We start from the raw sequence: 16296 nt of genomic DNA on the forward strand, positions 1-16296 counted from the left end.
AGGCCTGTACTATGGGTTATTTGGCAGATTGAACTTTTTTGACCTTTGATTGACTTTTTTGGCATATTTTTTGACCAAAAATAACCCGTTCTGAAGTATTTAGTCACAGGTTAGTGATTGTGAGCTCTAAACTTAGTCTCTTCACTATTATTGGTATCTCACTGCAGCTCTGAAGTTTGCCAGCCTTTAAAATATTCTGACTTAATTCAGAAACTTGAACACTTATTGGCAAAGATGATACAAAATACAGTTAATTATCTGGTCTTAGTTGAAGCATCTAGACTGAGCCTCTCCTTATGTTTATTTATTGTATGCTCCTTACAGTAAAGCTCCTCAATAATAGTAAACAGTCTCTCCTAGGTTTCCAACTGCTGTTCCAACTTGTGTAGTTAGTATTGGATAGGCCCAGGGTAATTGCAATTCAAGAAAAAATCCTGTCCATCCTTTATTTCATGCCTTCAAAGACCTAAAATTTTCTCCTTGCTCTTCTTACTCCAGCTAGTGATGAGTTGAGAGTATGAAGTTGCATTTGAAGTTCATCTTAACTGCTGTGAGAGGTGTAGGCTGGCTTTCTACCTGCCCTCGGTCACGTGCTCCTTCCTCTGCCCTTGTATTGCAGTGGTGCAGCTGAGGCAAGGTTTAGACAAGCTCACTGATCAATAAAGAGCTATGTTAGTTTTCCATCAAATCCTCTCACTGCAGCTGCCCTACAGCTGTGTGATTGCTACATCAAGCAAGAAGAAAGTACATGGGTGCAAGAGAATGGGGACTGTCCCAGACAGCATCAGCCCGCTGTTACATGGGTTTGGTATTCTAAGGTAAAAAATAACTTGAGTATCTCTAGATGCCTTCCAATCTTGTTAGGTCTACAGATTCTTTTTCTTGACTGCGTGTAGTTACGCTTGTCTAAATTTCTAACTCAGAGACTTTTTGTTTGGTGCCCATGGAAGGAACATGTACTCCACTTTTTTAAAATCAGTTGATCCAAACAAAGTAAGTTTAAACTTACTGATAAAGCATTTTCATAGCATTTTTCTGAGTGAAAATTGAAAACCTTTTTTTTTTTTTTTTTTGTAACCCAACTTTGATATACAAATGAATACACTTACTGCTAAATCTGAAAATAATGTGTATATACAAACAGAGCAGCATGTTAAGCATGTACAAGGAAATATAGCAAATCCTCTTGTGTGTGTACAGAGTAACTTAGGTAGATCTATACTTTTTCAGACAGTGGTCCAAAAATCCCTTCTGTTTTAAGCTACCTGTTACATATGTTTAATATGCCTTTTTCTGTACTCCACAGTGCTTTCCACCTTTCTGGAGCTTAATACCTTGTTTTATTGTTATTTTTTCCATATTGGCATGCTATGTAATTGTTCCAAAATACTAATTTTTTAAAAAACTTTGAGGTACTACATAACTATATAACTATTCTTTTTTTAAATCCACATCTGTTTAAAAATATCTTGCAAAAATGTGCTTCATAGAATGATTTAAAAATATTTAAATTCAAATCATAGTTTAATGTGGTTCTAATAGTAGTTGCACCATTTGGTTTTAAAATACCCACTTATGGTGTGATTGCTGTTCTGATGAACTTGCCTCTCAGTATCTAACATTAATTGTAATACTGTAATTGGCTGTACATGACCAGAACGGATGTATATAAATAGAATAGTATCATTAGAACCTTTAATGCTATAAAATTGTATAGATATTCTCGTAGATCAGTGGTGTCTGTGTCATATAGAAAAAAATGTGCTACGGTTAAGAATACACCATCTTTTTAGATAGATTTTTGTTCCTTAAAACATGCAAGAGTATCTGTTAGTTTCACTTTATTTCATTTAAGTGTTGTTTGTCTTAAGAAATATAGTGTTCTAAATTAAATATTTTTTCTTCTCTCATGATTTGGATACCAAAAATAAAGGGGTGCCCTTGCGCTTTCAAGAAAGTAAAGTTTACTGAAATTCTTTGCATAGGATCCATTTTAAGGGTCAAATTTAAGTGTTTGAGATTAATGGAATTTTCACACACGCCCCCCAGAAAATTCCTCCTTTGAAGGAGGCTGGAGACTATCAGGGCCTGTCCTGTTTCAGAATAGCCACCCTCTCTCACTGGAGGCCACAGGGTTGCATTACTAAAGGCGGTTTCTGTGTTTGGTGGTTGTTCTTAATCTGCATCTATGTAGCGTGTGAAAGTAGGGATGGTGTTGTAGAAGAAAACAGCTGGCAATGACACATCAGTGTGCACATTATATGTGGTTTGGGGTGGTACTTCAGAGTAGATCGAGTATCAGTGGATTGAATTCCTGGTATTTGCTGGAGCACACTAGGTATACTCATGGAGTGCATCTTCTAGTATGGCTTCATCTTAAAAGAATCCAGTTGAGGGACCCAGATTGCTTTGCCATACGAACCAAAACAAGAAACTGGGAGTTTGGTTTCAGAACCATATTTGCGTTCTGAACTAAACTACATGATTACTCACTTTCATGAAAGCACAGAGCATGCTGTTTTCAAGGGTAGCGTAGCTTCACCTCATTCTACTGATAACCAGCAGGAAGCAACAGAAGGTTTTTTTATAAGCCTTAATTTTATCTAAAGCAGCAGGAACTGATGGCTATTTGATAGAGAGGATTTTACATATGTTAACAGTTTAAAAATTTATAAGGAAAATAATATTTTTAAGTAATTGTTCTATATATGCCATATGCATATATACAGGAATACTACCTCTAAAAATAAATAAATAAAAATATTATCTCTACAGCTGTTCTGAACAGAGAGGAAGAGGGAAGGAAGGCTGTATAAGAAAGGGGAAGTAGAAGAAAGGAGTATCTGCATGCCATTCACTGTTCGTATTTCCAGAGTGACATTGTGTAGTCAGGGTATACTGGTAAATCTCTCCTGTCCTGAAAAAGAAATGATAATAAAATAACAAATTAATGCTGATACTCCATATTTCCACATCCAGTAGTCATGCCATGTACAAACAAGAATTGGGACTTTGGCATTTTGGGATACAAAAAAAGCATCTTCAAAAAAAAAAAAAAAAAAACAAAAAACAAACCCAAAAAACAAACTCCCCTCCATTTTCATGTGGTTTTGATCAAAAGCACCACAATGCTTCTGTGTAATGGCTAATGCAGCGTGTTGCTAAAAGATACATTTATATCATGTGTTTTCAAAGTACATTTTTATAGATGAAAATAGCTTTTGGGGGAGTGTTCTAGCACTTCATTTTTGGGGTCATCTGAATTCCCCATTACTCTCTTTTTGCCCTTTAATTACTGGTAATTCCTTTTTGGTGAGATTGTAGGGAAAAACATTTTTTATACCAAAGTATTTTGTTCTTGAATTATATTTTTCAAAATACTAAGTTGAAATAACACTTGTCCTACAAGATAGTTAATAGGGATTATTCTCTCCACTTTTTTTTTTTCCCTGTGAGCATTTCTGTCTTGTTCAAGAAGATACAAAAATCTGTGTCAACGTAATGGTTAAAATTCTGCAATTTCTGGCTCTAAGCCCTGTCCTCCACTAGACTCTGCTGCCATGAAGCATGTTTGTATTTTTCATGTCTAACAAGAAAAATAACACTTTATTTTTAATTTTAAAAATGTTTAAAAATGTCACTTTGATGTAATGTATTCCCACCTATTAAAATGTTCTGCATTTTAACTAGACACTTTATTCCAGCAATCCATCAAAAACTGGAAGCGGATGGAACGGAAAAAGTAGAAGGATCCATGACGCAAAAACTGGAGAATGTACTGAACAGTAAGTTTTATCCTTCCAGCAGCAACTATTTATGGACTTTGGACTTTCTAACAAGCTTTAGTATATTCCTAGGAATACGGTAGAAAGTAGGAAACAGTAGAGTCTCTCTTGCCTTTTCCTGTTTGATGGTAGTGATTTTAGGGTGCACCTTTTGAAATAAGTGGGACCTTTTTGCCATGACTTTCAGTGGTGTTTGTGATAACAAAGAGAATAAATGTTAAAATAAAGGAGTTCTAAAGCACTTCAAATGAATTATGGTGGCATCTCAATTTTAAGTGTACAAAGAAAACAGAAACTAGATAGACAGATAGAATAGACACTGTAGGAGGATGAGCAAAGCTAAATACCACAATTGTAAGAATTTTGAGGAAAAGAGGAAAAAAACAAAACACAAACTGTATAACAGGGTCTATTAACAGAATCTCTTTCACTTAATGTGCTGCCGTTTAGACTACTTGGAATAAGCATTCTTTTAAGAAACTTTGAAAAGCTGTCAGTACTTTCTTTTCTGTTTCTCTGTACTGACTGTAGGATTGCATTGAGAGAGATGGCTTGAATTTACTGCAGTTCGGTATGTGTTTCATCAGATCAAAAAAGTTACTTTTTTTAATTCTGGGACTTCTGCCAAGATAATTTTACTTTGTTTCATTGTGATTTTTTTCACAGAGGAAGGGATGTTTCCCTTAGTGCTGTATCAATAAGCAGGAATGACATGCAGATAGCTGACTCAGTGTTGGAAAGTCTGAGTGTGTTTTATGAAATCAAGAAAGTGACATGGAAGTTCACTGTTTTTCTTCTCTTGTATGAAGAAAGCAGTGACTGTATGTGTGTTTGTGTGGGGAGCACAAAGAAAGCAGGGGGTTTTGTGAACATCTCTAGCTCTTTTCAGTAAAGATTCATTAATACTCACAATAAAGGTGTAATTTGAACATTGTTATTCCCCCATCTTGTTGCCTGCAATTCAAAAAACCAAAAAAACTCCCCCAAAACCCTCACTTACACACTATATAACGACTACGGGGTGTGTGTGTAGAATATTGTATGCATTTAGGGTAGGAGAAAAAAGCATTTGCAGAAATTGGCCAGTGCAATCCTCAATGCTCTGTGCTCTGTATTTATGCCATGTCAGGCACCAAGCACAGATTCACTGGAGAGCACTTTCCCTTTTGTAAAATTATGTGACAGAGTTTTAAATGAAAAAGCAAAAATTTAGTTCTGTGATTTTTTTTTTTTTTTCCTACAGACACTAATATGAGAAAAATCTACCTATAATATAGAATCTACCTATAATACATAATCATGTTTCATTTGATAAATTGTGACCAAAATCTGTATGCAGATAATGCAGACTGTCCTTTTCAAGCTGGATCCGTAGAGGAACTTGTGCCAGGCACTTCAGAGTGGTATTAAGTTTGGTTCTGCTGTGAAAAGAATTGGCTGCTTTTCCTCCCGATACTTTGCAAGTCATGATGGGTGGGAGGCAGGGCAGTAGGAATACAAGGATTTAAAAAGAGTAAATAATATTATGCAAAGTAGTTCAGGATCAAAGCTTTGTTTCTTGTCTGACCATTGAAAAGCTTCCATAATCCATGAGTAACAGGACCTGCTTTCAAAAATGACTTAAAATCTTTAGTCGAATTTTACATTTTATGGACTGTAGGTGCATATTTTGAGAGACAATTGGTGTTGTGAGCTTGATTTCAAACTCCTAAGAATAAGGATGTTTTCCACAGCATCTGAATATATGTCAAGAGTGTGCAGAATTATTGGATTGAAGTGGCATGGGATAGTAGAAGCACAGTCTGGTGTTATAGGTGAAATTGTAAATGCCTGGAGTATTTGTTAAATGTAATTGCTAAACAAGCTATTAAATATATTTATAGAAACATATGGTGTGTTATAATGAATTTCAGGAAGAATTGTGTCTTCAAGGAGGTTAATCAAATTCTGTTATGTGGTGGTTTTGTCAGGCTTTATGAAAGACAACTGTTGGATAACTAGAGCTTTATTTTGAAGTACACAGTAGATGAATCTTCTATTTTGAAAACATAGTTAATCAGTATAGGACCTGAATCTTTATCCATGGACTTTATTATTTAGGTTTACATTATTCATCAGTTTATCAGAGATGAAGATTCTTAACGTAGAGAGGATTTGGAGGGGTCAGGAGGGGAGAAATTTTACAATACTTTTTAAGCCTAAAAAGGCAAACCTGTTTTGCATGAAGTATTGAATTTCATTAAGACCCTAATAAGTAGTTTTATATATTTCATTTTTGATGTAAAACAGAAAGTACCTGTGGAAAAAAGTAAAAGAATTTACCTGAATTTCTACAGCAAATGAATTCATAGAGAGATGAAGGTGTGTAGCAATAAACTAAAGATGGAAATCATTGTGCTCTTCCTGCAGTTGTCAATTACCTTTTAAAAACATTTGTACTGAATATAAAAAAATGCTTTGTGACTATAATTTTAATTCCCAGATATAGTACATGGCTTCTTGGCTGTTAAAAGAATGGACAAGAAACATATGAATTCAAACAAAACAAATGTTACTTACTAGAAGAATTTACAAAACAAGCATTTATTATAACCTCAAGAGAGAAATCATACTTTATCAGTGGTCTGTATTTAAATGTGCAGCTAGCTGTTTTCATTGTGTATTTCTCCTTAATGTATTAAAGTATTCTATGCTAAATAGTATGCGGTAGAAATAGCTATCCTGACAAAACTTTTTTTTACATCAAGGCTTCAAAATTTCAACAAAGTTTAAACATTATTTAGATATAACAATTATTTTACAAAGACTACTTTTAACATGAGCAGGCCACCCACAGTGTTGACTAGAGAAAATGGCATGCAAGCCACCCAGCGAGACTGATGTAATTTTTTTTTTTTCATCTTTGCTTAAAGTATGGTCACTAGACCAGATAATGTAGAAACTTCCACATGCAATGATCAAAAAGGCTAAAACAGTCCCACTTTTTTTTTTTGGTTAATTAAAAATAAGTCACAAGTTGAAAAATGCAAATATTCGCATACAATGTAAATCCTCCCTATTGTAAATGAAATTTATTATTCTGTGTTAGGAAATTATCCTTATTACAAAATAGAATGCTTTTTAGTCTGGATAGAGAAGGTTTTAAGACTATATTTAATGTATTTATTAAAGAATATTCACAGACGGTATAGAAACTTAATTGCATGAAACTGTTGTCAAAGGCTTGATCCTATACTCAGTGAAGCCAGTAAGACTTTTAATGCAACATGAAGACAATTTGTATTCGTTCTGTTACAGTGACCAGCTAGTTAGACTATTTTTACCCATGCCATTGTCTTTGACTTGATCATTGATACTTTTAAGTGATTCAAATATCAAATGTTGTTAATAATTTTTAAAACCTAATTTGAAAACACAAAAAAATTGTTTGCAAAACCCAGTGATAACTCTTAAAGCTACGACACTCATTAATATAATGAAATTATACTTTTCTAAAAAGGAAAACTTTCTATGACTTTTTTCCGTATCCTGAGATGCATAATTTAGTTGTAAAATGTAGACCGGGAGCCAAAGCAAACTATAAAATATCTGCAGCACAGTTAAGCATTTGAAATAGGAAAGAGTGATTGTTTTTAATTGCGCAGGGGTCTTACCACATTAAAATGCTAAGTGTTTCACTTTGAAATAGTATTTCATCAGTTGTAAAATGTTAACACAGTTGAACAGGAAAGTATAAAAATTGAGCAATAATTACTCATTTGCTCTAAAACTTGAATGAGTCATTAAAATGGGGAAAATCTGTATGTCATTTGAACTGTTTACTTACTCTGCTTTTTCTTATTTTCATCCTTTTTAAAATAGGAGCCAGTAACACAGCAGATACCTTATTCCAAGAAGTGCTGGGTCGCAAGGACAAAGCTGATTCAACGAGAAATGCACTTAATGTTCTTCAGCGTTTTAAATTTCTTTTCAACCTTCCTTTGAATATTGAAAGAAATATCCAGAAGGTATAATCCTTTAAAAATGCTCTTCTGTTTCCTGAGATTAGTCTGTTACTTTTTTCTTGATAAATTTAAATGTTTGTTATTTGTTTGTGTGTGGTTTTTCTCTCTTTTTTTTTTTTTTTTTTAAGGGCGATTATGATGTGGTTATTAATGACTACGAAAAAGCCAAATCACTCTTTGGAAAGACAGAGGTTCAAGTATTCAAAAAATGTAAGATACTGTTTCTGTTATTTGCTTTTCTTTTTTTTTTTTTTTAACTTACAGGCTAAAAAGCACATAGTAGTCTAAAGAGCTTTATGTAGGTTTTATATGGACTTTAATCCATAAAAATTACGGATTTATAGGGACCAATTACTCTAAGCATTTCTGGCAAGTTTTCTGAGTGAGGTATACACTACAAAATGTGAAATCACAGCAAATTTTATTTCTTAAGAATTGGTATTACTGGGCATAAAAAAGGTTACAGTAATTAAAATGTGATTTTGGGTGTCTCACTGGCATATTGTTGGAAAGACTTCAAAGTCCAATTTTCTGTTTTTGTAGAACTGGTGTATACAAAATTTTCAGATGTGGCTTGTTAGAAAATAAAGTTATATTGATTTCCACTTTAACTCCAGAAATGTCTGATGTCCTAGAAAAATAACATAATTTTCAGTTCATACCACTGCCAAAGGCACACATTAGGTTTATTTCCTCTCCCTACTCCTAGATTATGCTGAAGTCGAAACCAGAATTGAAGCTTTAAGAGAACTTCTGTTGGATAAGCTGCTTGAAACTCCGTCAACATTGCATGATCAGAAACGTTATATAAGGTAATTACTTGACTGGTGGTGATGAAGACATACGGTGTTTAGATGTGTATTTAAATCTGTTTCCTAAATAGGGTAGTGACTCTTTTCAGTATGGTTTAAATACTAATTTTAAAGCTGTTAAGTAAAGTATTTTGAGATTTTTGTGATTATATAAATAATGGCAATGGATTGTTTCTTGATTGTTTATTTAATGATTGAAAACCAGCTTTTTAATGAGAGCAGTTTAACAAAGAGTAATTGAGATTAAATTCAATTTTTTAAAATCTTTAAGGCATGTTTACGTTCTTTTGCTTCCTGTAAATCGTCATATTGCAAGCTATGTCTGAAATGATTGCTCACAGGTTGCAGATCTCAAAATAGATTCCTTATTAACTTGTCTTACACTTCAGCTTGACTTGGTGTTGAAACAGAATCATCTTGAGTCAGATAATAGGGAAGTTGTAATCCAAACTATCATTTAAATTTGGATTTGGCTCTTTTATTACTCAGTTTAAATAATGTAGTTCCTTTATATTTCATGAACACGAACCAGTTCCCCAGTTTTCATTGAAATTCCTAGGTTTTCTATCATTCGCAAAGCCGATGTCAAAGTCTGTTGTAGGTGTACTGATGTGAGTTGGTTGGACCTTCTTCTACTGGTAGATCTGAACTTCTTTTACAGTCACTGGAGCCATATTTTAGTGTGCTCTGGAACTTTTGGTGGCTTTACGTAGAAAGCTTTTGAATTTTGCATGTTACTAGCATGGCTTGACGTTCTCGGTGATTTTTTTTTTTTTAGTTATTTTAAAAAATGCACTGTGTGAGAAGCATTCTTAAAATTCTGACACCTCCATGATGTCTTCAATGTTTTGTATGCTTACCAGACCCGGTCGCACAGGACAAAGTGCATTATTGATATCTTAGGTCCCCTTTATGTTATGTTAGTTTATGAGGACAATGACCAGTGTACATTTACGTAGAGTGCTTTTCCTTCTTAGGGATGCTATATAAATATTGCCTATTTACTGGAATTGCATTTTAAGGTGAGTAGTTAAGCATTTTGTGTCTCTAAAGAGGGCACTACTGTTTCCTTTCTACATCACACTTCAAAACCTTACAGAGCAGCTTATTTATCTAACCCAAGTTTTATGACCTCTTCTAAGGATTCTGTGGAAGATGAGAGTTGTAGATGTGTTTGATTCTGGGTTGTGGTTTCTTGAGGGTTTTGTTTTGGGTTTTTTTTGTTATTATTCTCTAGCGCCTTACCTTGAAGTATTGAATCTTTAAAAATATTCCAGCCTATGTTAAAGCAGACTGTGTTAGTGTCTACCATACTACCAAATGTATTTCACATGTCAAAGAGTATAATGAAGAAGAGCGTGGAGTGGCCAAATGCGGAATAATTTAATTCTAATTGATTAACAGAATCCCAGCCTAGAAAGTGATTAAATTAGTTTAACTGCTCTAGATATGCTAATGTGGTTATACTAGTGTAAATTTTCTGGAGGCAAGGTGTGAAGAAAGCTTTCTTCAGAACACTTCAGCTGAGAGGGTATTAACAAAATCCTAATAGCAAAATTATTTGCGTAAAATCTGCTATTTGTATGAAGCTCCTTGATATGTTCGTTATGTCTCCAAAGTCTAAGGCTGAGCAAGACCTGAAATACTGTGGTTTTCCCCCTCAGATATTCAATGTTTACCTTTATAATTAGGTTTCAATTAACATTTTCCTCTATTTTATTATGGTATTTACACTGAAAATTATTTTATACTGTTCAGAAACAGTTTACCATATCACTTAACAGCCAAGTAGGTGTATTTTTTTCCCAAGACTAGTGGTAATTTTTGTAAGCAAAGACTTAAGTCCCCCTGAACACTGAGGAGGGACTTGAGCTCATAATTTATAAATGTCACTCTATCTCTTGGTTGTGTAATGTTCTCATCCATCCAACCGATCCTACTTTGACAGTTTATTTTTTGTTAAAGTACTGCAGACAGTTCTCAAATAAGACAGAATTTTGCAACATGGTCCTATTTAACATTAGTTATTATTGTAGTAATACAGCTTTTGTGAAGGAGGTATACATTCCCTGCACTGCTTAAGATAATAAATCAGTGTACTTCACCTTGTGCATCTTGAATTTTTGAACCTGTCCTGGGTCTCATTAATGCAGAATGTAATAGAGTGCATTAAATAGTAGAGTAGCTACTGCTTTTTGAAAATACTGTTTTGAAAGTACTGTTGTCAGATAGCCTGGAACGTCATATGTTAGACTACATTCTGTGTTCTCTTCGAAATCGCAGCAGCTGGCTTCTAATACTTCTCTCTCCCCAAAGACAGAGGGGGTTATGCTTCTGTGTATTAGAAGCCCCAATTCTTTTCTTTGTATCCTACCCCCCCTTTTTTTTTTCCCTGTGTGTCTACATCCTAATGCAAAAAAAACTACCCTCAACAACAAATCCAAAAAAATTCATAAAGACAAAACCCTTGGAGCTTGGTTTACATTTAGCATGCATGTGCTAAAATTAATGAGCCACCAAAAATTAATTCCTTCTGTACTTGCTTGTTAAGGTTACATGATGATACAATCAGGACATATAAAGCGGGAAGAAAAATACCATATTTTATGTGCTTGAGATGTCATCACTGATTCAAGTGAAACATGACGTACTGAACTCCAACCTTGGCAGACAAAGAGCTTGGTTTCACAAGTACTTTACTAAAGGCACAACTGAAAATACATATTAATAAGATATTAAATATAAATGCTTTTGTTTATTTCTACAAGTTTTTTTGATGGAATTTTGCCTCACTAAATGAGGGAGAATGCAAAGCTTGTGTTTGCATTGGGTATGAGTGTATCTTAACAACTACTCTTGAATTTTAAAAATTCATGTAAAAAAAAAAAAAAGTATTAGTACATCTTTGGTCTGTTTTAATGAGGCCTTCAATGTGTCAAGTCAGAGCTGTGATTTTTGGCCTGGGTTTTACAGATATCTTTCTGATCTTCATGCGCCTGGGGACCCTGCTTGGCAGTGCATTGGTGCTCAACATCAGTGGATTCTGCAGCTCATGCACAACTGTAAGGAGAGCTACGTTAAAGAACAAAAAGGCAAGGATATATTTTTGTTTTAAATATAGATATATATATTTGACACTTTGGAATTTGGCATCGCCTTTTATTTGACAAGTTTTAGTGTACAAATGATATTTGGGTTTTTTCCCATCAATTTTAGCTTTTTAGAAAGTTGAATACTGACTTGTATTTTTTTCTTTATTCTATTATAAAAACAAAACAGCGGTTGGAGTTTTCTTTTTGTTTAATTTATAACTTTTAAGCTCTTCACATGGGAAAAGCATTAAATTTCAATCATTTATCTGAAGTTTACTGTCCTCTTGAAATACTTCTTTGAGGTCACATGAAGTTTGGATTGTTTTCTGAATTTGCCAGTTAGATTTCTTTGTCACAAGATATGCTGTTAGTATATGGACGTGCAGGGCATTGGGGCATAGTGGAATAATGTGTAATTTCTTGATATGCAGTGAATGATAATACAGTGTTTTCTTGTTCTTTGTGTGCCGTTTCAAAATTCAGATTACACTGTTCAGGCACAGGCCTGTGAGTTGGATGAATGAGATATTTAAGCAATATTGAGACCAGTATGAATACTTAATTTTATTCTGTCTTTGTCTTTGCCAGCATTGCTCCTCAAAGAAACATGTGCTCATAGGTATTGTTTTCAGGTGTGCAGCAATTAGCTACCGGTTAACATGTTCTGTCACATTAGCATATTTTCAAAAGGGAATAAGAGGGAGGCTATTGGCCTGGCATTTCTAGTAGTAAAATCTGAAAACTGGATTTTTAAATTAGAAAATGACAAGTAGTGCCTTGTTTCTCAAGAAGTCTTAACCAAGTTTGCTGCCACTTCTGAAATGAGTAGGCATATTGGAATCTGACCTTTCTTGGCTTATAGGTAATGCCCCTGTTTAGTGTAGTGCATATGCATCCCAAACCAAGTAACGTGTTCTCTTCTGAGAAACCACAAAAATTTTACTGAGTTGGAACTGCTGCAGAAATGTGGTGTAAAATTGCTGTAGAAGGCTTCAACTCTCTTTAGCAGAGGTTACAACATCGGGTATAGAGTTCACAGGGTGCATTGCATATGACAGTGATGTCAGTAAGTTTTACCTTAAAGCATGCACAGATTATCTTTATTCCACAACATGGTGGGGAATGCTGTGGGACCAGCTGGAATACCAGGTTGGTTTCTTGGCCTTTTGGTCAAAATTCAGAACATTTCCAAAACTTCCCCATCTTTGCTCCTTGTTAATATCCTGAGACACCACCCTTACCCCGCCAACATACAGATATCAGGAGCAAAACTCACTTGTAAAAACGACCATGGTTAAGAATTCTAAGCTTGCTTTTTCTCTACTGGCTTGCAAAATGTTATATAGCCATCTTCTGGCTTTTTGGTGAGAAAAGTAGGGGCAACAAGATACTAAGTGATTGAGACTTTTTTATTGTAGTAGTCTATGAAATTTTGATATGCAGGCTTCAGTAAACGAATGGAAAATGTGTCTAAATTCCTCGGCTTGTCTTGAAAATCTCAACCTGTTTGGTGTTTTTCTTGCAACAAATCTTCTTACCTCAGCCTTAATATCAAAGGGGCTATTATGTTAGCAGCTTTGTTTGAATTACAGAAGAGGGGACTTCAATAACTTGAATGCCCAGTAAATGCATGTATGAATAGTTAATATTTAGTGCATATATGAAACAAATGCTAATATATTATCGCTTTTATTAAAGAGCTCATCAAATTTCGCTAGGTTTTTCCCAGCCTTTTATGTGATCCTTACTGATGTAGTTTTTGTACAGATTGTAAAATACTCAGGAAGTGATCCTAGCTGATGGAATTTCTCACTTAGTATCTAGTAGGACAAAGGAATGTTGCTGAACATGATTTTTCCTTTTCATAGATCTTTAATTTTGGCATACACGAGGCAGGAGAAGGAAAAACTTGCAAGAATTGGTATTGACTGCCTAGTAGAACAATGCTGATTGTGATCAGAGACATGGAATGTATTTTTAATCTACTTTAATAGATGTATACTTTTCAAACAGGAAAAGTATGAGGTTTTACTTAAATTGGTTATGCAAGACTTTGAGGAATCTAATCAACTTAAGTCAGAAATGTGGTTTATACATAAAGTCACAGGCTATTTTTAGAAGAAAATAGTAATAATTTTTCAAACATTGAAGTCCTCCACTCTTGAAACATGCTTCCAAAAAAGATTATTTTGTGTTTCAAGCATTTGGAGGAAGAGGTGGGTCATAAGGTTGATACTGTAATGAAAAGGGCATTAAATCTTTTTCTAGATTTCTCTTCTCAACGGGGGTGATAGGTATTGTTTGTAGCAGATGCTATTCTTCATATTCCAGATGCTGGAATAAGCAGACAGCAATTACAGTTCCATCTTGAACATACCAACAATTTTTGACTATTTTTAGCTTGGTTCTGCTGACTGTGAATACGTGGGTTCTAACCAACTGGGGTTAGCTTAAGTCCTATGTGTTTCAAATACTGTCTGTTTTCAGCTAATCCAACTTGTGTTAATATTATTCCAAAAACCTAAAGGTATATCAAGCTGTGCTAAGCTTTGTCAGATAATTTGGCGGTGTGGCTGGCAACTACCAACAGCAAATTATTCAATTGGATGTTTCCTTGGATTTTAATAGACAATTACTAGTTGTAAAAGATGCAGTAACCTGATCATTAGCTAATCGGTTGAATTTATTTCAACACGGACAAGTAGGATGGGGTATTTTCTTGTCCTGTGTATGAAGTACTTTCAGCAGCGTTTTGGAGTGTGTTTCCCTGGAGGAATATCTCTGTATTAACATACTGTTTCCCCTCAGTCTTAAACAACCCTGTTGGTTTGCTGGCTAGTCTTGAATTATGTAGATTAATGTTTCATTACATGCTCAGATATGGCTGTTGTTACTCACCCGTCATCACCTTTAGCCTATCTATCTCTTGCTCTGTATAGCCATAGTATACCTTCCTCATTTGTGAGGCAAAAAAAATGCAGAAAGATGATATTCATATTATGAGAAACTGTTGGAATCCAAGCCCACATGTTTTACAGGAGTGAGTGAATATGCATATATGACAGCAGACCAAAATTTCTCCTGCTCTGAAGTATGAGCAGCCAGGACAGAGACCAAACAGCAGAGCCAAAGTCATAGTGGAAGCATGAGGCAGTATAGGGGATGCCCAAATCATAAAGCTTCTGTGTTTGTTTGCGTCTGTACATTAAGCCATTCTCTTGCTTCTCTGATGGTCAGATTCTTCCATTAAAGGTGCAGTTGCTGATAGGGGGCCCATATGCAATTGGCTGGAGCTTTAGCTCTGCTGATGTAAGGTTTGTAAATACATGGATTTATTAACTTCTTATGTTTTCTATTTAATTTTTGTCTGCCTTACTAATGGAATATGCAGTTGTGCTCCTTTATTGTTTTTTAAACCTTTTTTTTAATAGTTATGAAGTTATTTCCTGAAGCATTGATAGATTCCTGTTATAAATCTGATCGCTGCCCACTGGAAGGAATTGAAGTAGATAAAACTGGTTTGCTGCTCTTCGTATGTAGATACGATAGAGAGAGGGAGATGTATGAGGCCAAATAGACAGGGAAAAGAGCATTTTTGAAGGCTGTGAACATAAAGCTTAGCATGGAAGAGCACTATGCTCACTCAAAACAGTGTTTCTTAAATCTCTAGCAAGAGATAGTTGAATGATAAATGAGTTATGCTGGTATTTTATGCCTGGCATTGGCTAAAATCTGAATTGCTTCTTCTGAACATTGAACTTATGATTTGTAGAATTCTAGGGACTTTCAGACCTGGTACCTGGATAGTAAATGGTTTCCTTCAATTAAATTTTTACATAATTGTACTTTTTAAATTTACTTGGCAATTCCCCTATTATTAGGGCGTAATTGTAGTTTTGCACTATGGCTTATGCTTCCCAGACTTGCTGGAGTACAGGAAACACGGGGGATATAATGACGTAAAATGACATGAAAATAAATGTAAATAAATAAGGTTTAGTTTAAAATTTGCCTGGGGCACTGGGCAGATAGCCAAAATGAGTTAAGCAGTGGGATTCTTAACATGAGTATCAGGGAAAGAAGCTATGGAGGTTAAGACTGTTTACTGTGTGGCCAATGGTTATTTGCTTAGACTTTAGTAGTGACTTAGTAGGTTTCGTGATTTTTTTCAGCTGAAGTGGATAGGGACTCTAGTCCAGTTATTGACAAACTGACTGAAAAAGTCTTAATTTCTTAATATATCTTTCTGAGATATTATGTAACATTATTGCAAATAAGCTATCTGTTAATATAGTTTTGAAACTAAAACTGTAAATGGAAACATTACCACAGTTGTAGTATGATCTTGCTGCTTCCCTTTGGGTTGCAAAATACATAATGTACAATCTATTGAAGTTCCCAATGTGGAGACAGTTCTCAAAACTGGAATATACTAGTTCAGCCATTGTGATTATTTTGTTTTTTGTAGTTCTTACTGCTGGAAAAAATAAGTCGTTTTTGCAGCACTCAGAATATGATGCATAGCTCTCCAGATATTGTAAAAAAACAAACAAACAAAAAAACCCCAAAAAACCTATGCAGGGTTTTTCTGTGCCAGAGTAAG

At 34.7% G+C, this 16296-nt stretch overlaps 1 protein-coding gene across 1 annotated transcript in view; it reads left to right on the top strand.

Moving 5' to 3' along the window:
- EXOC2 (exocyst complex component 2) overlaps positions 1–16296 on the top strand; it is a 127673-nt gene that overhangs the window by 40537 nt on the left and 70840 nt on the right. The window contains exons 7-11 of the mRNA XM_074146291.1: positions 3705–3785; positions 7647–7792; positions 7918–7999; positions 8499–8601; positions 11575–11693. Of these exons, the coding sequence (XP_074002392.1) occupies positions 3705–3785; positions 7647–7792; positions 7918–7999; positions 8499–8601; positions 11575–11693 (531 nt within the window). The remainder of the gene's footprint in view (positions 1–3704; positions 3786–7646; positions 7793–7917; positions 8000–8498; positions 8602–11574; positions 11694–16296) is intronic.

The sequence above is a fragment of the Numenius arquata genome, chromosome 4 (genome assembly GCF_964106895.1).
Source record: "Numenius arquata chromosome 4, bNumArq3.hap1.1, whole genome shotgun sequence".
Classification (NCBI taxonomy): domain Eukaryota; kingdom Metazoa; phylum Chordata; class Aves; order Charadriiformes; family Scolopacidae; genus Numenius; species Numenius arquata.